Consider the following 26,252-nt stretch of genomic DNA (forward strand, 5'->3'; position numbering starts at 1 on the left):
CCCTCGCAGGCATGTGGGGAGGTTGCTCTGTAAGCAAATTTCAGAAGGGTGCTCCATCTGCCTCCAGCCTTCATGTTGGAGGCATGTTGTGGCCTTGGAAACACCAAATTGCCGTCATCTTGAATTCTTCTTTCCGCTGGCTTTCTTCTGTGAGGTCTCCTAGAGATCAGCTCTCTAGAGTTGCTTCATCAGAGTTTCCACAGAGGTGTACCTCAATCCCTCCAGAACTTGCTGTGGGAGTTTAGTGGGTCTCTGTCCTTGGACCCCTTCTCTTCTCCCTACCCATCCCCATTTCTATCCCATCCCATCCTTCGACAGAAAAATCAGCAAGTATCTGCGTGGAAAACTCTGTAATCTACCTCTCTGCTCCAGTCCTGCCTTGTCTGTCCCTAGGGTCAACTTCACTAAAACTCAGATATATGGCCCAAATATTTAAATTAAATTTATATTTAAATGCAAATTTCTATATTATAAATGTAAGGGTAAATTATCCAGTCTTCTCATCTTCCTTGTGTTTCTCTTTTGCATTCAAGAATAACTCTCCATAAATAGTAAAATGATAGTTTTATGTATAGCTTTAATTTTCCTCCTTGTAGCTTCTGTTTTTTTTGGTGACAGTTACAAAAACCTTAATACTGGTTCGTCCACATGCTCGCTGATATTGAAGCCTTACCCAGCCTAACAATGATGCTGCATTGCTTCCTTTTCTCTTCATATTTATCTGTCTGTCATCTCTAGTTTTATAACTGAGACTTGTCTACCCAGAAAGTTAATCTAAATTAGCTAATGGTATAATTTGAAGTGGATTAGTTTGATTGCACTGAATCAGTTTATGGCACTTACTCAAAATTTAAATGGCTTTAACTTAATTCAGTTTATTCCACTCTCCAAATAATGATCAAATAAGTTTGAGTTAGAGTTAATTCTTATGGGCTTTTCAGAAAAAGCAAATTATAAAGAACTTGAGCAATGAGAAGCAGAAATTTGCCTTGAGATGTGGTGCAATGGGCAGCCAGAATTAGGTATAGTAAAATGACTGATGAGGCAAGGGACAGGGTATGGAATAGAAAGCTGAGTTGTCACTGAGAAAACTGAATTCTGGTAAATTATATTTGCTTAACTATAAAGCACATTCAAAGAAATATCTGTTGATTTGGAATCTGATTATAGTATGTTATGTGAATAATCTAGTGTTGTAACATTTAGAGAAAGTATAAAGGAAAATACACTTTGATATAATGTGAGAAAGTGTCACACGAAACTGAAACTGTTGAAAACCAGTTTCAAAATGTCTGAGAGACCCAGACCATTACCCACCAACCCCCATTATTTAAAATTTTGTATTTGCAGTGTATTAACTGTTTTTCCCACATAAATCAAAGCAGAACTTGGCAAACATATGGGCTGTAGAAAAGATCTTCATCCTGTTGTCCTATAATCCAATGAAACATTGTTAAATTTCAAGTATCCTAGTAGCAATAATGAAGCTCTTACTAGAACAGTGCTTGGAGGCTGATCTTTCATAACCAGTTTAAGAGCATAAGACCTATTGAAAAGTATATTACCATTTTAAATACTATGCCTGTCAAGATAATCTTGTAACTTTTAACCTTTTTAAACACTGGAGTTTGTAATGTTGGATAATTGAAAAAGCATGCACCTTTTAGAGGTTGTATTTCATCTACTAGAACTTACTTAAGTGTTAGAGGGAGAGTGACACTTTTTTTCCTCCCTTTCTTTCTCCCTTGCTTCTTTTCTTTCAGCAAATTATCCATGTTTATGTGAAACGGTACTACCCCCCAATGACTAATGATGAAGAACTGCATTTATAGAAGAAATGTGGTCTGGAAGCACAACACACAAACCTAATCAGTTTTGACCACATATAGATTCCTGACAGATAATTTCTGTGACTGTGTATCCTCCATTTTCAGGCTAATGTTGGTGCATATTCCTGTAGTGCCATAAATGCAGTGACTGATGTAAGCCTATGTGTGTTGCACCGGCTTTGAACTGTCTAGTTCAAGTCCCAGCAAGGTACCCACAGGAACAGACCCTCGGAGACCTCTGGAGCCATGCAGCCTGTGTTTGAGCTGTGTGCACCACTAGCATTTGCAGGCCAGGTGAAAGTGAGTTTGCAGGCCAACTGGATGCATTTACTCAGATAGCTCTTTGCTAATTTTCCGATAAAATGATTGCCAAATCAACCAAGAGTGAAGTGCGATGTACTGACAAGGAATGTAGCTTGCCTTTGGCTGAGGTGGGTAGAATGTGAGTCAATGAAAGTGTCCGGACATGGCCCACCTCCAGACCTGAGGCTGCAACGAGGTCCTTGTTCACCCACACCTGCTGTGACATCCACCGTTTCTCAAAATGTGGAGCCTTGTAGGTACACCGCCAGCAGGTGAATGCAGGAAAACCAAAGATGCAAAAAAAGGGAGCCTGAACTCTGGGCTATGAACTAAGGAAAGCAGCTCTTCATTCTCAGCTCTCACTTACAGCTGTCCCTTCTGTTACTTGCACACTGGTGAATTAAACACAAGCAAATTAAAGACAAGCAAATTAAATCAAGACATTGTCCGAAGCTGTTTATTGTTCCAGAGGAAAGAATTTATTTATTTATTTATTAGTATTCCTTTTTTTAGAGTGGGTAAACAATTTTCCTAGAATAGTAGTGTCATATATGTTTTGTTAAAAAAAATAATTAGTTGTCTAAATACATTATCTTCTTGTGCTTTCTTAATAAATGTGCTTTCATTATTACCCATTTACAGGTGTATCGATATTGTTTCTAGGGAAAGACAAAAACATGCAAAGGTAGGTTAATAGCCGAACTATTACTTTTGCATACCTGCCTCATATCTTCTCTTATCTGATAGAATAATGGTATAGACACTGCTATGACAGCAAGTAGGCAACTGCACCTTCCATAGAAGTTTTTTTTCTGATTCCTCCTGTTCTACTGACTAAGATGATTTGTGCATGTGCAGTTTAACTAATTTATTCATAAACTTCTATGTAAGTGTTTTAGGGTAGATACAATTTCCTAATTCGCTAACCTAATTATGTTAACATTCAACTGCTGAGATTTATGCAGAACTGCAGAAAAAAATATATTTGATATTTGAATAAAAAGAAAGGCGACTATGCCTTGAAGTGGTTTAGAAAAAAGGTCTTTACCTGCATGTTTTGCTTATCAGTAAAAAGTTTCTAAAGGTTACAAACATGTCTCAAAATGAAGAGGTTTCACTTTTAACCGAATGAAATTTCTACTAACACCATAAAACTGAACTTCTGATTACATTATTATTTCTTACTGTACTGGGAATGATATAGCAGACTTCAGGCTTTGAAAAATCTGGAATTTGTGACTACGGATAAAGTGGTATCTAAACTAAAGTAAAAATCTTTATTCATGTTTATCTAAGGTAGTTGCTTTAGTTTCTGTTTGTCCATTTGCTGGATTAAATGGAAGAAAAGATCGTAGTAATTGCCTTTCATGCTCTGACTCTAGCCATTGGTGATATTAAAATGTAATGTTACTTATGGGACTCTTTAAAATATTGTCATTTGGTGCTTCAATCAGCAGTAAATTACTTACCATTTTGATATTCAAAATTAACTTTCATAGTTAATTTTTGTAAAATGACCACACTAAACAACAGAAAAGTGATTTTAGGTGGTTTTGTGTGTCAAGTGGACGTTGTTGATCCATACCATGAAGATTTTTGGGCACATCATTTTGAAGATGTTTGCCTTTGTCCTTACTGTACCCATGCGAGGTTGAGAGGAAGGCAACATTGAGGGCTTGTTACCAGGACAGATTGCTGAAGGGCCAGCAAGCCTAGAGGAAAATGTTCCCCATTTTGAGGGCTCTACCCAGGGCTTCCAGGAAAAGTGTTGATTATTTGCTAGCATTCACTTGAATTGTCAAGAAAAAACCTTGATAACAAGCTCTAATTTATTATTGCTGAAGGTACTCTAGGGTCACAGTGTTCACCATCAGGTGCTTGTTCCTTAGGAAAAGTGGGCTTCTCTTCTCACAGTGTTCATCACAAGCAATATCAAGAACACAGTTACCAGGGTGAGGTAGAAAAAAAAAAAACCTAAACCAAACAAAAAAAAAGCACCAACAAACAAAACCCAAAATATACAAGTTAGTGAGATATTCAGAGCATCATTTAGTGAAGTGGGAACAAGTCCTTTCCCCCCCTTTCCCCCCCTTTCCCCCCCTTTCCCCCCCTTTCCCCCCTTTCCCCCCCTTTCCCCCCCTTTCCCCCCTTTCCCCCCTTTCTCCCCCTTTCCCCCTTTCCCCCCTTTCCCCCTTTCCCCCTTTCCCCCCTTTCCCCCCCTTTCCCCCCTTTCCCCCCTTTCCCCCCTTTCCCCCCTTTTCCCCCCTTTTCCCCCCTTTCCTCCCCTTCCGCCCCCTTCCCCCCTTCCTCCCCCTTTTCTCCCTTTTCTCCTCCCCCCATTTTTCTTCTTTTCCCCTCTTTTCCCCCCTTCCCTGCCCCCATTTTTTTCTATCCTTTTTTTCCTTTTTGTTGCCTTTTTTGTCCCACAATCGAATTTTCCATTGTGGGACAGCCACAATGCAGAAAAAAAGCAGTCAGTGCTTCCTTGGTGTTTCGGATGCGACTTTGAGGGGCTGTTGCTGGAACACGCTGGCATTTCCATCCCTGTGCTCGTGTAACCTTTCCCCTCTCTCCTGCTGCTCACAAGCTGTCAGCTATGATCATTTTTTAATCATTCATTTCTTAACTGGCTATCCATTCGTTCCAGGTGGACCAGGATAGAGTATTGCTCTTTCAGCCTTTGGAGGCACAGCTCTAGTTTCAGCCAGTGACTAGAGAAAGTCTTTGTATCTCATCTTACTGTGAATTTTATGGTAGATCTTAGAATTTTTCAACTTAACCCCAATTTTTTTTTCTTTTAGCTCTTCAGAGATTGACTGATAATTTGTGACCTGATGGGTAGAAAATGCCAGGGGAGGAAGGATATCTGGCTTGAGCTTCTGCAACTCCATATTTAAGATGATCTAAGATTAAAAATTTCTGTCTGAGTCAGTTACAGCAGGAATTTCAGACTACACTTCCCAAATCCCAGGTGGGTCCTTGACATTTCAGTCCAAACCCTTCACACGTCCATTTTTGTGAAAATGTACAAAATGTCATATTGTGAATAGTTTAATTTTGGCTGTAATCAGTCGTGGCAATGACTGACTCATATTGTAAAGGTGAGCTTGGTGGCAGACTTCTTCACTGCTAGATATCTCCAGCAGTGTATTTTATAAAAAAAAATATTAATATCTATTCATTTTTACAGCAGGTAAACTGACATTAACTCAATGGTGTGAATTTGTTCATTATCTGCCAAGATGAGCAAAAATGGATTTTTCAGCCTATTTCAAGAAAGTCTCCAGCTGAACAAAGCATTTTGTTCTAATATCAAAATGCTTCATTTACTGTATTTTGGAAATGTGAGAGGGAAAAACTGTGAATGGTATATTCCCTTCTGATTTGTAAAGTGATGCATTTTAATTGTTGTGAATTTTTCCTCTGAAGCAGTTCAGTATATTGATCTTGTTCTAATTATCAGTACTAATCCACAGATTACTGAATAATTAATAACTAAAGACCCAAAATTTCTTTACAAAACTAGAATTAGTTTTGAAAGGTCATATTTTTATGGCCATGTAGATTTTTAGCAAATCAATCAGAGCGTTGACACAAAGAGAGAACAAACACTGTCATTAAAAAGGAAAAAGGAAATTGTTATTTAAATTTATGAAATAAAGCCACATCTTTCTCTGCCATTTTTCAGGAAAATTTCTATGTAGTTTTCTTTTTCTGTTTCTGTTCTACTGTGTTTTCTCTGGGAAATCAGGCTAAGCAGAAGCTTAACTCCTTTTACATGTATTAGTTATCTTTTTAGGTGACCTTGCTGTGATTTGTCTTCAAGTTAATTTTGAATTTGTGCCTCTCAAGGAATAAAAGCTTTTCTACAATCAGTACTGTAGGTACTAACTAGCATACAACTAATTTCTTCCTTGTTATGTAGGTGGTGGCAACAGGCCCTAAAGATGGGATCTTGAAGAGGCACAATGGTTTTTGTACATTGAATATTTTCCCCCCTTCTTTTGAATTCAGTAAGTTTAAAAACAATGCTGTCTCTTGTTGATATTACTTTAATGCATTTCACAGGGAGAGAAAAAGTGCTGAATGGGGTTTAAGTGATGAATTCTCTCCCTTGTCTCTTCTCATTATACGGATTTCATTTTGATGATTTGGCTAGCCAATTTTTTTAAGCAATAGTTTTGGTTATGCTTTACTATATTTATTCATAGTAATTTTGTGCATGTCAAAGAAATGCTACTTGTGTATAAAGAGTGAAAAATGGGCAGTAGCATGGCTTAGCTTTGAACTCCTAATCCCAGTGGCCCTGCCCTTTGGCCAAGACTTTTGTTGGGTTTCATTTGTGGACTTTGCACTTACTTGTATTCCTTCCTTTCCCTGTCCCCAGGGATCTTTTTTATTTGCTATGAACTATTTTACCTTTTGATTGGAAAGCGCATTATCTTGTTTTCCCATTTTTAAGTATTGAGCTTATTAGAAGTATGAGGATTGCTGGTTTCTCTGCTAAGTGATGGCTTCTATTTTTTCCTACAGAAGCTACAGCACAAGTGCAAGCTGTGCAGCTTCTGCTTCTTACCCCACTGCCATACCTTTAACCCGATTTCAATAAAACGCCTTTAAGAGAGTCAAGTAATTCTTCGTTCTTGTTCAGTAGTGTCTTTAGCACATTTGACAGTGCCTTTAGTGATCCCAAGGGTGCTTAAAAACGTGTGCCTAAAACCTACTGCAACATGTGTGGGTTCTTTAGGACTTTGGCATGTATTTGATGCAGATGGCATTTCAGTGAGGTGGAGACCTCCTGACTCCATCTTGTCCCAGGGAGCCTAAAAGCAGGAGCAAAAGGCAGCACCAAGTTCCTACGTCATCATCTGAGCAGATGGTCTCTCTTCACAGAAATGCCTCCTAATTCCTACTGATCTTGGTAAGATCCGGTAAATGTTCAGCATTTCTGAAAATCAAAAGCAGAGATTTAGGAGGTTACTTCTAGCATCCCATCCATGTAAACCAAAAATGTTGCCGTGAAAAGGAAATAACTTCTATCACCGTCTGAACGCGATTCATTATAATGACTTCAAAGTGCAACAGTTTGCGTTCCCCACCCCCAATCTTACTGATATTTTCAGATTAGAGATTTCTCATTAAGATATCATAATCTTTTTTAGAAAAGGTCCTTTTTACTTTGAGTTTAATTTGATTAGAGTTACATTCTTGGGAAGATTTCTTAGGTATTTAAAGAGATCTGCTAGCAGTGTCATGCTCCAGCTCCATTTCCTCAGCTCAGCAGAAGGCTGCGTACGACATGCTGTGCACGTGAAGAGGACTGAACACTGTGTGTTGCATTGCTGTCCTTTCTGAACTAGAATGGTGCCATCTCCAGCATCATATCACACATCATTTAGCACGGATATTTCAGTGAGGAATCTGGGTCCTCCTGGTCACGATGATGGGGAAGCAGACAGGCAGGGTGGCTGCAATGATTCGTGCTTGTGTGCCAGGCATCCTCCTTTCCTGAGCTGGAAGAAGTCCAGAGGACTCCAGTCCAACAGACTGTGAAAAGCATGTGGAGGAAAGTGTGGTGGGGTAACAGTTCTCCACCAGTTCTTCCCGTTAAAACTTCCAGAAAAGTTAATGGAAGTGACTGCCTATAATCATTTGAGTGAAAACAGCTCTATGGCTTGGAAGAGTGGCTGATACAGATTTCAAAGCAAGCTGGTAGCAAGATGGTGCCCGTAGCTTCCAGAGGACTGCCCGTGAGCTGCAGCTGTGAGTTTGGAGCTGCCGCCTTTGATTTAAAAAAAAAAGGAAAAAAAGTGGGGAGGGCTCTCCCCCATCCTGCCCTCTGAGAAAAAAATCCTCAAAGCAGCTGGTATTATTTGAAACTCATAAGTTTTTATTCTGTGTGGATGACACACAAGTTAGGGAGGATGAGGGAAGAACTGTGGTTTATACTTGTGAATGTGCTTAGAACAGAAAACAGATTTCACACTTGAGATGAAATAGCAAGATACTCAGGTCTCTTTAGAACGCTGTCTTTGGATACGATGTCTGTGTGCTATCGGTGTGAAACTGTGTTAGAGCATCAGACAATAAATGGGAGAATGGCAAGTGGTAAAATAAGTATGCCATGGCACCAAAGTTGCCACTAGGTTATAACTTCTGGAAATCCAGAGGATCTGAAAAAATGGAAATCGGTAGAAGTAAGCTTGAACTAAACGCACAAAATGAAGCGTGCCCTGAAATTTCTAACACCACTTCTCCCCTCCAAAAAGCCTAGAAGTTTAAAATTCACTCAGGAAGCATAAAAGAGCATCATCTAATATGAATAATAAATAACAGCTTTCAGGTCTTGTCTTTAAGAATTATTTACAGCATGTAGTCCAAATTTATGCCTGCTTTTCAAGCGCCTGTTTCCAAACAACATGTTTACGAGCTGAAGGAACAAGAGTGGAAGAGAAGCCAACTTTTGTTCTTGTTTTATTAGGTCTGATTTATAGCCTAAAAAATGTCCGAGTGAGGCAACATGGCTGTTAAGGAGGCTGATATTCTGAAAAGAAAGATATTTTGATGGACAGAGAGTACCATAATAGTAACAAGTTTGTGTTTCACAGTCAGAAGCTCTGGTGGTAGCTGCTAAGAAATGTCCTACCTGAGGTGCCCAACCTTCCCATTGCCATATAGACAAATTACATTTTCTGCTTTGAGCCTCTAATTCACATCCACATTAAATAACTGGAGGAAGTGGTATAAATTAGGGTTAAACTTGCTTAAATTGAAATCTGCAAAAGACAGGAGTCCCAGATACCCCTTCCTCCTGCCGGCCAGGGTTTCTGGGCATAACATCATGCATCCTCTCAGGGCTGTGCGCTGCTGTACCTGTCTGACAGTGAAGCTGGAGTGAGATAAAGCAACTTGGCTTCCCTCCACCTCCACCTCCTGGCGAGGCTGGTCTGGTGGGTGGTGTTCAGAGCACATTAAACCCAGGCCTTCGGGGATTTTGCCCTCCTAGGAGATGTGGTAGCTGGTTGCATTCGGAAACATAGGCAAAGGCCGTGCTGCTGCACCTCTGCAGATAGCAGCTGACTGCTGGCCGTGCTGGCTCAGGGGATGAGAAACCTGAGCACCGTGTCTTCCCCAGCCTGAGGTCTGCCATTTAGCCCCAGGGAGAACCCTGAAAGACCGGATGGAGACTGTTATGGACCCAGGGAATGAGGAATTTTCCATTCTTCCATTAAAAACTCAATGATTTAAAGTTTCTTTGGGCTAGTGGGAGAATTCAGCAGCCCTTGGCATAGGGGCTGGGGCTCTGTCGTTGCTGTTACGGCAGGGTTAGTTTCTTTGGAGAAGTGGGATGTGGCTTTGAACCTCCTGGGCTGAAGAGAGCACTGAATCCAGGTCTTCCCTCTCCTAAATAGCTGAATACCGTGAAGCTGAGCAAAATGGGAACTTCTGCCCTGTGGCTGGAAAGAGAAAGGGATTTCTTCTCTGGTTTTGAAAGGCCTGAGTTTTCTCTTTAACTCCAGCAGAGGAACATGAGCAACCCCAGATCTGGGCACCTCCGTGCACCAGGGTTAAATCCAGAGCCCGTCTTGAAGTTCACTTCAAACCACCCTTCAGGCGTTTTCCTCTTGCATTTGCCAGCACCTTGTCCCACCTGGTTCAGCAGCTGCCTGCTGGGGACCCTTCTCTGGCATGCTACCTCCTTCCTCCGCCTTGCAAGGCGTGCACAGAGCTCTGACTCAGGGCTGTCAATCCTCTCTACCTGCATGCTTGCAGCAAGGCCCTTCATGGAAGCAGATGTTCAACTTTGATCACAGAAGTTAAATTTGTTGGGATGGTTCACATCAATGCCAAAGACTATGGTTTTGTAGGGCAAAGTTCTAAATCATAGCAGCTATATACTGCTAAGAGAATGTTTGCTTTTTTTTGATGCCTATTTTGAAATAATTTCTGAAATTTCTTTTAATGCTGGTAGGATGGTATTTATTGCTAAATAATAATCCAGAGATTCAAGTATTTGCTGGATGTCACATTCTCTCCCAGTATAAATTTTTGTTGCTCCATTAAAAGCAGTATGTCTGTGTCTATTATCAACACCTGAAAGATCTGATTTGGAAACTTGTGGGGGGGAGAAACAATTAGTGTGTTATTAAAAAAGAAAAAAAAGAAAAAAATGTGAGGAGTCAGAGAGAACTGTGCAACATTGTGCATGAAGTCTGTACAAAGCAGCTCTGTGGCATTTCTGTTCATTGGAAGAAGGAATTGAGAGCTGCAGTAGATTACTGAGAGCTCACATTTATCTCTGTAAATTCTTTTGCTCCTGGAAATCACAAGCTACTCAGAGAAAAAGACATCAAAATGTATTAGTGAAGTATACAGAGATGTAATGGGTCTTGATTAATTATGTAGTCAATTATATTAAAATGTTGCATTATTCATGTTCCTTAAATGTGATTTGCCAAAAATATTCCCATAGGGCACTGATATTTCATAGTATATTGTTTAGGATTGGGAGATGAAGTTCTCAGGTTAAGTTATTTACTGTTAATGAAAACACCACTCAGTATATACGGCTTGAAAATCCATTGTTAATTAACAGCATTCAATTCTTAATTGTCTTTTTACCAGTTCAGTTGAAATCATTGACACAAAATACATTGTTAAACTGCTTAATCAATCATTGTAGAAAAATAGAGGTGTTTGATAGGGACATTCTAGTACAAAGTTTATGTGAAGCTTCCCCGTTGAAAGCTTTGGAGGCTTCTTTTTTTTTAAGCTTATGTTACAAAAATGAGATTTCATAAACTTTACAGTCCGTACTACATTAATACTAAAGACAATAAAATACAGAGGGAGAAAGAGATGAACACACACACCTTAAGCTTTAAGTGCCCTATTCACAAAAATATAGCTTACACATGCGCATGCCCCAGTGGCGAAAAGTCTATTTTTTTGTGCTAAAGGACACAAAAAAAGTTTAATTAAGGCCCTGAGCTGCTGTTCTAATTAACGCAAACTTTTGTTAAACTGCAGCAATGAATTATAGAGTGGCCCAGTAAATTACAAGAGCAAAAAGCAGGTTTATCCTCAGAGGAATGGTTTGCTTTCAGCTCGTGCACCTTTCGCTAGGACTGATACATGCGGGTGCCTCATCGCTGCCGATGCCGCACTCCCTCCGGCTCCTCTGCTATAAGGCTTCTGTCATCCAGTGGAGCTGTGGAGCCACCCTTCCTTAAAAATGCTCAGTACCTCTCACGGGTAGCCTTATGGGTGGGCTGTGATGGATGAACTGGAGCACTCAGCAGCTGCTGATGCTGGGGCAAAAGAACGAGCTTCAACAGGGCTGTAGAAAAATGAGTGTTATTTCACAAAAGTTAAGTGTAAGTAACCTTTACTGAGTTGGCAGAATCAGCCATCCCAGGTGGAGGGAGCAAAAATCCATATTCTGCACCGTTCCTTACATCATGCTGCTTTGTGAAAGCCTTCTAGGGAAAACGTTCAGGGCTGACCTGCCAGTCCCTGGTGTGCAATCCTTTCCCCACACCCTACTCTGCCCACCTCAGCATGAAGCACGGCTGGAGGACCTGCAGAAACCCCACTGATTAGCCACATACTGTGAAAATTAGCAAGGGGCAGTTGTTTCAGCAAAAAAATTCAAAACAGGTGTGAAATTAATGTGACAGCTATATCACAGTGCAAAATTTCCTCCTGCCCACTAAGTTTCTCCTGAGGTTTTTTTTTTTCTCTTCTATTTTAACGTAAATGTTTCTGTACAAAAATGCTTCAGATTCTCTTCAGTGTATTCTTCCTTTTGGGAGTAGGCAGGTATAAAAAACAAAATTAAGGCTGCAGCTTCTTCTCCTTTGCTGACAGAAACGCTGTTCTTGATGGGCCTGAGGGAAAGCCCACCGAAAGCAACTCAATCTCTTTTCAAAGGTAGTATTTTATGCACGCTGGGCCTGACGGAGAGGTCCTTAGCACTGGGCAATGCCGCACTGCGCGAGCAGCCCCATGTGGAGCATGCCCGTGAAACTGTGACCGTACACATCAGTTCCCCTACTCGCGTGAGTGTTGCCGTGTAAGCTATGCAAATTATCACTGCCCTGCTAGTTTTGAAGTTGTCAAGTCAGAATGTACAGGACTTACACTGATTTACAACAGCCAAGGAGCTAACTGAAGGTGAAGAAAGTTGTTAGGAAGCCACTCTCCTGAGCACGGGTGGCAGGAACCATGTGTTTAGCTGAGAAACCCTGTTGAAGCATATACCCAGGGATGTCACACCATCCATGACTCTGCAGGACCGGCCAAGCACCGGCGCTGTCAACAAATGAATTTCATTGATTACAGCTTCAGATGAAATTCAGCTGTTTCTTTCCCAGCTGAGTAGCTAAAATCTACTCGCTAAGGTGCAACATTCGGTTTTCAATGGCTTGTGCTGTTTGTGTAGCAAACTACTCTGCTGAAATCCCATGGTTTGGGTGGGGAGAAGGAAGAAGTTTCCTTAGATATTGCACATAAAGGATAATGCCTCCACATGAAACATGCTCGCTATATTAAGAGTATACAGGAAATTCTGGTTTGCCATGAGTTTGCCACAGCCTAAATTTTAGGTTGAACTGCCAAAAAAATAACCAGGAACAGTTTGCCTTATTTGTAAACATTTTCACAGTATATCAGTAATTATGTTACAATTTCTCTACCCTGCCCTCTCCCAGACTTATGGCTTTTTAGAGTCGGTGAAACGATCTGTTTGGCAAACAGTGAGGTACTCTAAATAGCTGCCAGTCTGGTACACTGAAGAAAATGTCATGCGCTAGAAGAGCCATAGATATAGGGGGAAAAAAAAATCAATATTACAATCCAAATATTAGAAGAGAAATGCCTACTTGATGGGTAGTTAGTTTTTGCATCCCAATATTTCTAGAGCTCTGTTTCTAACCTACATTAATTACACATCTATGTACATTATTTAGAAGTTCTTTACTACAGTACTTTTGTACATGCGGTATTTATTACTAAATGTAAAGAGAAAGTAATTACATAAGGCATATGTACAGTATCGTGTTGGATTGCAGATCCCTCTGCTCACCTTTGTCTTAAAGCTGCAAGGCCCATTTCATAGAGGCTTGCACTCAGTATGTGAAACTGTTCTGAAATACATAAAAACTAGAGCGAAGGCCCATTACTTTGATGAGTGTTAATTAGTCTTTCCTTTTAAATCCCTTGTATATATTCCCATTGCTTTTGGTTTTTTTTGTTGTTGATGGGAATAAACTTGGAAGTCTGAACTCAGAGAGGTGCCGAGGAAGCCAGCAGTCGTTACCAGGGTGGGGATGGAGATTCCACCATCAATAATGGGTATTGCAGCTTTAACCCACGCCTTTGCTTAGTCTGTGAATCTCTTGAGTTTAAATTGGGCAGGTAGATATTTCGCATCTTAAGTATTTATTTTCCCAGAATTAAGAACAACAAGGAAGAAAAAAAAAGGTGTGTCGGAGAAAGAAAAGGGGAGCGAAGAGGGGGAAGATAAAGGAGGTGGTGTGGCCCTTATGCCTCCAGTGGTTCTACACGTTGGACTCATTCTCCAAGTTGGCCACATCACCGTTTCTTTCATTTTGGTCTTCTTGATTCTTTTCTTCCTCTTCAGTTTCCAGCTCAGCATGCTGGTCCAGCTTGCTGGAAACAGACCATGTGAGGGGCAGTTCTGCTCGGCTGGCCATCTCTGCCAGCTCTTTGGCACTGTAAACTGGTGTGTTGGTCTCATACGTTTCATGAAAACTGTTGTAGTCAACTTCATAAAATCCATCCTCCAGAGTGAGGACAGGGGTGAAACGGTAACCCCACAGGATCTCACTTGTAATGTATGAACTTCGAGCTTGGCAGGTCATTCCTGTAACAGAAAAGGAAGAAGTGCTGTAATAAGGACACACTGCTTTCCCAAATCCTTAATTATTTATTCATATAGGCAGAGAAGTGTTTGTAAAAGGACATATGCCAGAAAAGAAATAGGTTTGACATCACATGAGGTTGAGTGTGGAAAGCAATTTTACAATGTGTAACCTATCTGACACCCTTTCCTTCTGTGTGTGTACATAATAAGCGGCGAGTCTGTGAACAAAGATTAACATTTCTTTATTAAATGCAGTTCTTCTTCCTGTGTTTCATCAACGAGTAACTCACCCACTGACGAGTCTCAGATGGCTTATTGAGAGCATACGTGACTTGCATCATGCCACCCTTTGATTCCCTGATGTGTAACAAACCCACGCTGCCATGTCCAGCAGTTGCCCAGGCTAACTGAGGAACTTATGCAAAACCTTTTCTCTGCTGGAGCTAACCCCTGAGCCTGTGACCACAGGTTGACTTGGTTCCCTTAAAGGCTGGAGCTGCCTTTTAGGTACGTTGCTTTGAGGTTTGGGCTGGTGGCCAAAGCACAAACATCATTAAAACTCCTGAAGGACGTTGTGATAGTGTGTGGTGTTGAATTCAGATAACTGGGACTAACTTCTTTGTTGCCTTTCCTTCACAGCTCTGCTGAACCTCACTCTGGGAGCTGCTATAGGGCAAAAAAATCTGTAAAATACTGTATTTTGTTAAGAGGCACAGAGAGAGGCAGCTGTTCCAAGCTTAAAGTATAGTTCAGAGTGTCCTCTGGGTGAAGAAACCCCTGGCTGTGGCAGGGACCTGAGACTTGAGAACCTGCCCCATCTCAGACAGACAACTCAGGGAAACACTACGATAATATATTAATGCTCAGTAGTGGAAGGGGAAACCCAGCTGACTAGGAGAAGTTAATTTAAGAAGCAAAACCATGCTGCCAACAAAATGGGAGTACACTGAGAGAGTGTGATGGTTTTCCTTTAATTATTTGCACGTTATTAACTATGTATTACTAAGCAAACATCAGCTAAACAGTATATGTCAAATGCTTAGTAAATAATGATACATAACCCGTGGACAAGCCTGCCACACATCAGTTATTTAGAAGGTAATCATAAGCAATTAAAATTGTTTAATTTTGGGGGCACATATGGCAGTCTGTAGAAATGCACATCATTTCTCTGTGCTGCTGGCATCGTATAAAGTCATACGGAGAGTCTCAGGAAGAGCAAACATTGGTAGTTCAAAGTCTCTGATCTTTTTCAGGGCTGTGCAAACTGCTCTAGATAATTCTAACCCCATTCTCTTGGGCCTCCTCTCCAAGCTCAGATAACTTGCTTCTGATGGGTGAAAACTGCTGTTTCTTGGTACTCTATCTTTTTTGATAACATTATGTTTGGAAAGACATTTACCAGCTGTTACCACACTGTGGTACTTCAGCGCCTGTCCATCGTTTCCCTCTGCTTACTGCAGCGCCTCAGACCCTGTGGAGGGGTGATTGTCAGGGAAAGCTTTAGCATGAAAACTGCTGCACTGTACCTACCTGCTACAGCCAGGCAGAAAAGGGACCATACTTCTACTGTGCTTACTGATCTTAATTTCTCTTTCCTTTTGCCTGACAGAAATACTCAAGCCTTCATTTTTCTCGGTTTTGCAGGACAAGACATGTTTGCGTTTCAATTCTCAAGTAACGCGCAAATGGAAATATAAAGATCTTACCATTTTTTAATTCATTTCACAGGTAGGAAGGGCTGAAGGACATGAAACCATACAACAAAATCATCTCTTGTGAGATTTCCTGTGCGATTTTCAGTCTAAAGATCTTTCCCACAAAATGACAGAGGGAGAGGAACTTGGCCGCTCACAGAGCACTATACATATCAGAAACGTACTAGTTGTGAAGCAGCTTCCCCAAAGGGTAATTTATTTTTTTGCAATACTTTTCTGGGCAGACCCAGAAGCATGGGTGCAGTATTTAATAGGATCTCCCTGCCCTGGGAGGGATGCATCAGCAGGCTGGGGGCAGAGAGGGCCAGCAGCAACCAGTGCTGTTGTGGTCTCTTCCTGCTGTCTCAGGCTGGGGTGGTGTCCTACCAGCTCCTTTGCTGCTCCTTGGTGGCACACCGAGACCAGTGACCCCTGGATGGGTTTCCCCAAAGGAGTGTGCCATTCCTAAGACGCATGTGTTTCTAATTCCTTTCTCTGCTACTGAAATTTAATTTCGAAGTGAGTGGGAAATTTGGAGTTTTCATTACAAGGGCAATGAGATTAAATAAAAAAAAAAAAAAGTTGAAGTCCCTTTGAAACAGTATTGCCTTCCTGTGCTCAGACCAAATACTCAGTGATCCTGCTGCTTTGGTTGGAAAAATTCGTTTGACTGGTGGGAAAGAGGAGGACAAATTTCTGCAGAAGTCAAGCAGATTAACTGAATTACGTTAGAGTTACAGCTCATTAAAAACAAACCCTCATCTGAAATTTTGACCTGTCTCAGTTTTTAATTTAGTCTCCCATTCAACAATGATTTAATACCTGTTTTTTTTCCACAGCTAGACAAAATACTTTCAGAGCTAGAATGAAAGAGTTAGGATTTTTCAAGCAAGTAAGTTGAAATCAAGAAAGAGACTTTATCTAGTGAGGAACTGTGTATGAGAGAGACCATATTATGCTCTCTAAAGGTTTGAGAAAGCTAATATGGAAAAAATTTGTAAATGGATCACAAGGATTCCAGATTAGAATGCGCCACAGTTGTGGAGACCCTTGAAGTGATTGCCAGTGTGCCTGCATGGCTCTGGAACCAGAATAGAGAGATTTCTGCAGTTCTGCACGGTGCAGCTTTACCAGCCTCTGCCTGTGCTGGCTCAGAGGTCCTTCAACTCCACAGTCAGCAGAGCTTCTGGACTGTCTTTTCTGCATTTAAACCCTTATATATTATGGTCTAATTTACACATTTCATTATACGCCATAGTTTTAATTGTCCTGTAAAAGGAAATGTGACTTTTATTATTTGCTGTAAGTTCTGAACATGCTCTTGGTTGACAGGGGAGGGTGCATCTTGAGTGAGGGCGTTTTAGGCTTTAGGTTTCCAAGTATTGTGTGATTTATTCAGTAATTGTGTGGTTCATATCTAGCCATAGATCTGTTGCACAATGGCTTTAAAAATGATTGTGGTTTGACATTTTGACTAGTGTCTCATTTTAATTGGATCCCTTCAGGGTAGATGAGAGCTGAGGAGCCTTTGGAGCTACTTAGCTCAGCATTAATTGGACTTTTTCAAAATAAGCCAGGAAATTAAGAGACCCAAATAATTCATTCTAAATTAATTAAAACTGTAACTAGAAGGAACGATCTATTTGAGAAGGAGTGTCGGAGCCCAATGAAAACCTCGAGGCTGGACTATCAGGCCCTGCTGTGATGGGCATCGAGTGAAGCCGGGGCAGCGAGTGGTAACAGAGGAGCATTCCCACTGGGCTGGGCAGCCACTTGCCCCTGCACGTCCCGGCTCAGTGGCTCTGCAGCTCCCCGCACCATCTGTCCCTGCTGCCTGGCACAGGGGGATGGCAGCGGCAGGATTAGTTTGGCCTGCAGTGGGCTTGTGCTTGCACCTGTTCACCTCGCTGCATACTGTATTTTAAATATGCCGTGAGCTGACGAGACCTCTGATGGTTGCCCTTAACTGCTGTCTCCTTTAAACTTGAAGCATTTTTAATGAGTGGTAATGAGCCTTTGTATATGTTGCAGCTTTCTGTTTGGTCTTAATGACAGCGTTTTGGTCTGTTTGTTTTATGTTTGCACAGGCTAGGGGATCATGACTGAATGGTGTGCAAATACTTGATTGCTGGGCAAGTTACCTAAGAAGTAAAATTAATTGTCATCTTACTTCACTGTGGGTTTTTTGTTATGTTTAATGTTCAGTTAGAGCTTTGTGGGCTGTAACCAGCATCATAAGAGTTGCCACAGAGAAAGACACACCATGGTGGATACTGTTGCTATCGCTCCCCCATCCCCATTCCTGGGTCAGAACTGTGCAGGCAGAGTTGCAAGGTGAATTTTGGTCCTTGTTATATTGGAGGAGACAAACTAAATTATGTGGATTAGGTGAAGGAGACTCTTTTTTTTTTGAGATAGCCAACCTAACATGGCAACATTTTTATTGTTTTGCTTTCAAATGGGAAGAAAAAAAGGTCCTGCTGACAGTGCTGGGATTAGCTCCATATATCTGAAATCAGCAATTAGACACTACTTTGGATAGTCCCATTACCATACAACCAGTGTAATTAAAACTTTAATTTATCTTCTAAATGCTTATTATTCCTGTTCAACAGGCAAGGAGCTGAACTGCATAGAAACTTGAGCAACACTGCAGAGTGAAGAGTGGCTTGGGAGCAGGAGCCAGCCTGCTAAGCCACTTTCTGTCTGCATTGAATTCGACACACAGCTGGGCTCCTGCTGCAAGGTACCTGTGCTGGGGATGCTGGGTATCTGCCCGTGGGTTAGGCTGTAGAGGACTTGGTCATGTCCATGACATCATCTCCTGTTTGCTTCAACAAGAAGTTGGGACCATGCTCTGGGTCCTGGTACATGTGGGCTGATCCTATCCAGAGCACAGGCTGAGGTGGCTCCCGCTGCCTGACTGGGAGGGTGGACACTATTTCAGTGCACCCCATCAGCAATTTTTCTTGCAGCTAGAATGAAAGTTTTGATCAAGCTTAATATTTGCACCATGCAGTCTATGAAAATGACAGAATAATTCCTTTAAGCTGTTGCTGATATGCGGGTAAGGTTACAACCCCATCTTTGACTGATTAGAATTAATAACAAAGTTGATGCCACCTCCAGATTCATTACTCTTGAAAAGTCGCCCTGTGTAGTTATTTTGAGGTTGCGGTTTGTTCATGCTGTCTACTGCTATTTAGGCTTATGCTTTCCACTGTCTTACAGCGCTACAAGGGTTTGGTGTGGTGACCCAGAGTGACTTGATGCATTTCCTCACAGCGCACTTAATTTAAGATTTCATGGTAGCTTACACAGTAATATGTTGTGTCATGCCCTTTCACCATATATTATTTCACTTTGTGATGGGAGCCATCAAAAATAAAACGCTATAAAAAAGTTAGGGGAAAAAGGATACTTCAGAATCATGGAATCAAATACATGTTTGGGCCAAAATACAGTGATTTTCAGCTCTAGGTCAGCCTACTGCAGGTTACACATAGCGACAGCCTCATTCAGCTTTTGTTTTACTTGGGGCAGTCTTTGTTACAACACGACTTTTTATTTTCAAATTCCACTCCTGTGATAAAAAAAGGGCTCTAAATGAAATGAAGAGGGCAAGGATTACAGCCCATTACTGACTGCATCTTTTTGGCTGACAGTCACGATGTCAAGCTGATTTCGAGGTTCGGCGATTTTCTGCTGGAACTTAGCAGAATGAGGCAGACTTTCTGCTGCATAAAATTGAACGGTCTGTCCCATAAGAATGATCCGTTTTCAATCATTGCATTGGAAATTCGCTTCATGGTTCAGCCTGGAGTAAGACCTCAGCAGCAGAGGATTCAAGTGTGCACAGAAAACAGTGGTGTCCCCATTTCTGGGGTGAGTGGAGTTTCACTCATGTACAGGAGTACAGAATTTAGTCTGGGGTCTCCAGCTGGGAGCTGAGACTTCCATGTGCATGTGCGATGCTCCTATTAAATTACTTTCACCCTGTCTTTATTCATAATTTCCTTTGCTGAGGTATCACTGTAGCAATTTCGATCTACTTTTGTCAAAAGTTCAGTAGTATGATAAGAACTTTCTAAAAACAAACCCAAACATGTAGGAAATTTGCTACCCCTTGAGATTAATTCCTACAGCCTCTGTGTCAGTGCTCATGATGAAACTGTAGGAACTATTAATTTACTGTAGGAATTACAAAGAAAGGGAGGTGCTGGCCCGTAGCATTAGAGCTGACTTTTGCACCTTGCCTGGGGCAAGGGTGAGAAGATGGGAGAATTTTACTTAAACACTGTGATAATGGCACTAATATTGAGGTAATTAGATGAATGTGCACTTAGTGTCTGAAACTCCAGTATGGTGCTCAAAAAAGCTACAGTGATTTTCTAGGTTTGTATCTGAGCGTTTCTTCTGTGTTTATAAAGTATCACCAAGCAGCGTCCTACAAGGCAGAGAGATGGTCTCTGCCCGAATGACCTTTTGGTCTCAAATATATTTGGTGCAAGATTTGTCAGTCTGCTATTTTTAGATGTTAAGGAGAATGAGAAAGCAATGTGTGCTATTAAAAACAAGCAAAAGGCTAGGAGTCAAGAACTCCTAATTGATATCTTGGTTCTCCTGCAGACATTACTTAGCTTTGCTGGGTCTGTTTTATTGGTGTGCCACAAGGGACATGCTGAGATTTAAAGGCAGTAGATGTGCTTGCAGTATATTCTCTTCCTCATCTAGACTTTCACTGTCAAATTTGTACTAAACAATTCTTCCTTGTGTGAAAATCATCACTTCAAAAAAGAACAGAGATTTAGAATAGAATTTCCATAGTACCACCAAGTCATTGTCAGAAACATTCTGTATTAGTTAATTTGTTCTCTTTAATCAAGCTAAAAAAAAGAACAAAAGAAAAAAGTCATGCTGTACCCTGAATTCACCACTTTTTGTAAAAGCCCACAGCATCAGTTGTCATTGCTAGAAAATGTTGCAAATACTATGCTGTGGTAAGACATTTTCGCCCTTCTTTTTGTATTTGTGTACATCTGACAAGAAATCAGTGTTTTTTCAATTTTGAGTAAAAAAAAAATTAAATATATATAACCTCTCATTAAGAGCTAGCAATGGGAAATTCTCAGGGGTTCTGATTGATAACTTCATTCAGAACATGCCTGGAAATTGGATGCTTATCTCATCCTGAGCAATGTCTAAAGCTCTTGAAAGGAGTAAAAACTGGAAGGGTGCTGGTGAGTATTTCAGTGTGTCTGTGTCTCAGCATGCCTGGGAATCTGTGCAGGACATCCTTGTGTTGTGGGTTATGAACGGTGTGCGTGTCTTCTCCATGTCGCAGCTACATCGCAGCATGGCCACTCCTGGCTCTGGTGCAGCGACTGGAGAGAGGAATGTGTGTGTGAGTGGGAGAGAAAAGGAGGGGGAGGACAGATGTTTTTTCCTATAAGGATGTAAGGAATTAACTTTCATTGGCTTTTTTGTTTGTTTTCTTTTTTCCTTTTTAATGGTAAAACTGGTGCTTTTTTTCTGTAAATGATTTGAGTAATTTGGTATTTCTATTTTCATATTTCTTATTTAATCAGACCAAGAGGCTGATCACTATATTTGAAATTTTATGGCTTTGATCTAGTGCCATCTGTGAATTCTGATCAGAGGTCTTTGTGGTAGCTGCTGTCTTCATCTCACAGCTGATGACGGGACCAGAGACAAGCTCCACATCGGAAAATGCAAGTTGCCATGGAGTGGGCTGGAGCGGCTGGCCTGACCACCACCAACGGTAATAAAATTACATCCCCCGTGGAAGAAGGCATATATTATTAGATCTCGTGCACAAGAGGTGAATATGCATAGGAAATTGGGCTGGTGAATAGCCATAATTTCAAGTCAGGGGGATTTTCCGACACTCCAAAATCTATTTCTTTCTAAACAAGATAAAAACAAATAACAAGTATAAAAAAATGGAACTGATATTAAGTTATATTCTAAACAATATCTAACTTGGGTCAGTCAAAGCATTCTGTTTTCATTCTGACTTCTTCAAATATGATATATTGTATAATGCAGCATCTAAATTAGAAAAAGATGGCCATGTTTTAGTCTTTTTCGAAATATTAAAAAAATGCACATTTTTTTCCCCCAGTAGGAGATTTCAATGCCAGCAAAATGATATTTTCCAATGGAAAAATGCTGAGTTAGAAATGTTTGATTTACTTGGTTAACATTTCTCCTATCAGGAATTAAATATATTTCACTGAGTATGAATTTCTTGCTTTCTAGCTGCATGTAGCTTAGTCCGAGAAATGGTACATGTATAAGGCAGAAAAGCTTGTCTGATTCAATCTCAAATGTGCTGCCACATTTAGCTAACAGTGCCATATCCATTCTCAACAAACAGCTTCTCAAAGAGATGGTACAATTACTATTCAGCCAATATTTAACCTTCATTTAGCCTTATATTCAGGCCATGCCCAGCAAATCAAGCTGCCTGATGTGTATGAATTTTAATCATTTTTTCAGCTGTGCTCTTTTAAATGGATGATGATTACATTTTTCTGTCGACTAAATCTGTGGAAATTTAATATATCAAATAACACAGCGTCTGACCAGAGAGAGAAGCTTGTTCCAGAATTGGCACTCGGAGTCCTTGGAAACAGGAGACTCAATTTGGTGGAACTGGAACATGAAGTACCAGGATTTTGTACCCTACTCTGTGTTTGACTGTTGGGATACATTTATAGATTCGGTGGTTTCTCAGACATCGAATCAGCACCATGTAAGTGCTTTATTTCTCCTAGCAGATGCCCGCACAGGAGGACATAGGGGAGTTTTGTTTTAAAGAAGCTGCAGTACATGATTGTATCATTGGTGGCTCTGCTTTCAAAATGCGAAGTGCTGAGTAAACAGAAGACCTGTCCTGACCTTTTAAACATACATTGCTATTAATCCACAGGCTTCCTCCTGAATTCTGGACTGCAGATGGGACATTCTCCTCCGGTGTGGTGCATGGGCAGCCTGCTCTGCAATTCGCTGACAAACAGCTGGGAGCAGGCAGCAAAGGCACCGGCTCCAGCTGAGCTGCCTGCTGCTGCCGCACCGGAGAAGAGTCTTGGCAGGATTTTATGCTAAGCAACCCAACCTGACCCATCAGGGCTGAGATACGGCATGGAGCAGAGAGGATCCTAGGTGGCAGGGGGTGTGGGGAAAACCCCTGGCGGTACATTAAGGCTAACAGTCCTGTTTATGGTTTTGGACCTCTCCAGCTGTCTTGCTAGGTTGCTTCCATAACAGAGAGGATGACCAGCCAGCAAAAATCACAGACTTTGCTTGCGTTCCTGTTGGCTCCCTATTTCTTTTCCACAGTCATAAGCAACATCTTTAATTCTTATACAAGAGAACCTCAGGAAATACATAGTTCACACAAATATTCCAGTTTAGTTATCTTGGCATTTGAAAGCACTTCGGGCTTAGTCTGTTTTATGGTCTCTCTCCAGTCACTAGATTCACTGCTACTGGGGAAAAACATCTCATAAAAGCACCAGGAGAGGAGAGCATCAGGGGGCACCCAGCTGCACACTGGTATGCAGCAATGCTGTGCCTCAGCTGGCTTCCTGCAGCATGATCTCAGGCTGAGAGAAGCTAAAGGGGGGCCCTTTTCCTCCAGGGGCTCCCCTGCCTTTTCCCTCACCTTTTATGAAGGGGTGGAGGGTTGCAGAAAAATCTAGTTTTGGGTAAAAAAAGGGTGAAGAAGGAGCTGTGTGAGCTGCTGCATTACTCATCTTGGGGAAGAAAGCAGGAGAACAGCTCCTGTTCTTCTCTGTTCTGCATAAACCCAAAGGCTAAATGAGATCAGCACCTCAGAAGCAGGTTCCTCTCTCTCCAGTCCTCCTGGGGAGGCAGAAGATGGGAAAGGGACAGATAAATAAATCTCAGGTAGGAAATGAAGAAAAGAAAAATGCATCCTCTAACATTTCTAAGCTTCACAGTTTAATAAAACCCTATGTCTTTTTGAAAACTCCAGCTTTGATGGGCAGTTTGGATGGGAACTGCCTCTTCTCCAAAATGTTCAGGCTAACATTGCAAGACGCAATTGCTCAGACACACCTGCAGCAGGCCTCCCAAGGCAATGCCCAGGGACAGCATTAGTAGAGCTGGATGCTCTGCAGGTTACCTGCTGAGAACATAGACCTTAAATGCATTTTGCCTTGGAAAGGGGTAGAAGTGTTGCTTATGTGAGAGGTCTTCCAAGATGGCCAACCTTTTGTGGAAATATATGGCGGACTGCTATAGTGGCTCTATGCTACATAACGCATAGCACATGCAACCCTCTTGAGGAACATGTATTTAGCACACAGTAGTAACTGGAACTGAGACTAGAACAAAGCATGTTTGGGCATTGCTGAAATCCCATATTAGCATTAATGCCAAGGGATGGCTGGGAGAAAAACCCCTTTAGATGGAATGATGCTTGCTGTGAAAGAAGCATTTTCTGTAATGGCTTGTAGCTGCTGCACACTTGTGCTGTCATGACTGTGTGATAAACGGTTAATTAAAATATACATGTGATCTGTTTCATCTCTTGCTGTGCAGACTTCTTAAACACGTAATTTGAGTCTGCATGTTTGGATGGCTTTTGTTTCTCTTCTTAAAACGCTACTTACAAAGAGAACAGAACATCCAAGGTTTGCTCTGTCCTGAACTTTACTGACTTAGAGCTTTTTATAAAAATGTCACATTTTACTGTGGAACTGTTTGTGAACCCAGGATTAAAGACAAAACAGTGTGAACACGCAGCTTGGCATGCTGTAAAATTCAGGAAATAAGGAAGATCACTAGCTTTTTGACAACAAAATCTGTGAATCACCCACAAAGTATTCTGGTGGTTGTTTCTATGTTTGTGGCTAATGGCATTGCTGAAGCCTGGTTTAGCTGTTGTGAAATCGGAGGAGGAGATGAAAGAGAGTTCAGGATAAAGCACTTGTTTCTGCCAGGCAGATGTTGGTGAGAAGTGATGTCTGGAAATGAAGCATAAATAAAGAGAAATTATGTTCTATCCAAAATCACTTGGATTTTTGGTATGCAACAAAACATTTCAGTGGGGTTGCCTGGGCAGTTTCATAACGGGGCATCCTTTTAGGTGGGCTGGAAAACAAGCTAAACGTGGGTAGGTGGTACTTTCTTTTAGAAGAGACAACCTGAAGAAATCGGTTTTTCTAAAGATATCTTAGTTTCAGAGATGATATTTTTGATTTATATTTCACCTGAAAGAGTCCCAAAAGGAGTGGTGTAGAGGTGCTCTGTGGTTTTCAGAAGAAAGATTTAAATCCTGACGGCATCACTGAAACCCTCATGGCTACCATTTGAGAAGGCCAGCTATTATTATGTCAGCCTACAAAAAGCAGCTGGGCATGGGGATGTGTGAGAGCTGGATCGGTCCAGCTCTGTAGCACTGGCTAATAACAGCACAGCTGTTTTCTGGTTCTTTAATCAAGCAAACAAGCAACCAGCCCTTTCTCTGGGTATTTTGGACGAAGCTCAGCTCCTTGAAGGTGTTGCCCTTTGGTGACGGTGGTTGGACCTGTGCTTAACTCAGCTGGCAGCTCCTCCTCTCTTCTCTCTGGTGGCTTAAGCATGGATCTGCCTCTAGCCCTGTTTCTGTTCCTATGACCTGTTGGCAGTACAGCCCTTGGGAGGTGGAGAAATTTTGGTCAGATGTTTTGAAGCATGACCCTGGTTTTACAAGTCTTCAGTGTAAGAGGTGAAGGGGCTCAGTGCTGCGATCCTGTCTGAAGGACCCCCACACTGTACATGGCCCAGACCTTACCTGCTCTGGGAAGAGGAGGAGGAATATCTGGGCTAATTTTGCTAGTATTTCAAATGATGGGTTTGAGTCGTAGACCTTACACCCTTTCATTTTTTTAATGGGAGAGAGTTTAAGCAACCAAATATTTGTTCATTGTATTATTTAGTGTGATTGGTCAACTCCTTTATAAAAATCTTTTTAAGGGAAACTTTTAAACACACTAAGCTTAAAAATTCATCTGTCATAACAATGATCTTTAATTAAAATTTAAATTAGGTTTATTGATTCAGCTATTGTTATCTTTATCATAACAAAAGAATCAGCCAATCCCAGACTTCATGCAGCTCTGATTTTTGATGAACTTTTGCAGGCCTTCTAGCAGTTATGCAAAGAAAATCATCTGTGCCGTTAAAATCCTCCCACTGAATAGCAAGTAGGTTTTGAATTTTTTCTTTTTTTTTTTTTTTTTCAGTTCATAGGATGAGATTTATTAAGTTGATGCTTTCAGGTTAATAATATTGGCTATCTGTCAACTTCAGCAGCATATTTTTGAAATGCAGGACTGAGCAAAAACTGGGTGCCTCAGGGAATGAGATGCAAAGTTTTTCACTTCCTAAACACTATTTAATATTCAAGTTATGTCAAAATTTGTATCCATATTTTAGCTGCTTGGCATCCTGTCTGATAACAGGTGCTATTAATATACTTGCCAGTAGATCAATGACCATTTT

The 26,252-nt window shown here is 41.2% G+C and overlaps 1 protein-coding gene and 1 long non-coding RNA gene across 4 annotated transcripts in view; one reads left to right on the plus strand and one right to left on the minus strand.

Annotated features, from left to right (window-relative positions):
- The first annotated feature begins 2,732 nt into the window (after positions 1 to 2,732).
- On the plus strand, positions 2,733 to 24,417 carry LOC148055726 (uncharacterized). Its single transcript, XR_015704679.1, has 8 exons — positions 2,733 to 2,817; positions 4,934 to 5,103; positions 6,058 to 6,145; positions 14,275 to 14,526; positions 15,751 to 15,927; positions 18,332 to 18,462; positions 21,352 to 21,498; positions 22,672 to 24,417. It is a non-coding gene; the product is annotated as an uncharacterized LOC148055726 (long non-coding RNA).
- The window catches only part of KCNJ6 (potassium inwardly rectifying channel subfamily J member 6), a 164,387-nt gene continuing 148,845 nt past the window's right edge, over positions 10,711 to 26,252 (minus strand). For all 3 annotated transcript variants that reach the window (XM_087757188.1, XM_087757185.1, XM_087757186.1), the window contains one exon: positions 10,711 to 14,019. In XM_087757188.1, the coding sequence (XP_087613314.1) occupies positions 13,694 to 14,019 (326 nt within the window). In that variant the 3' untranslated portion in view covers positions 10,711 to 13,693. The remainder of the gene's footprint in view (positions 14,020 to 26,252) is intronic.

Source organism: Nipponia nippon, unplaced genomic scaffold, assembly GCF_047370975.1.
Source record: "Nipponia nippon isolate SJK-2023a ecotype South Korea unplaced genomic scaffold, ASM4737097v1 scaffold_2, whole genome shotgun sequence".
Taxonomy (NCBI): Eukaryota; Metazoa; Chordata; class Aves; order Pelecaniformes; family Threskiornithidae; genus Nipponia; species Nipponia nippon.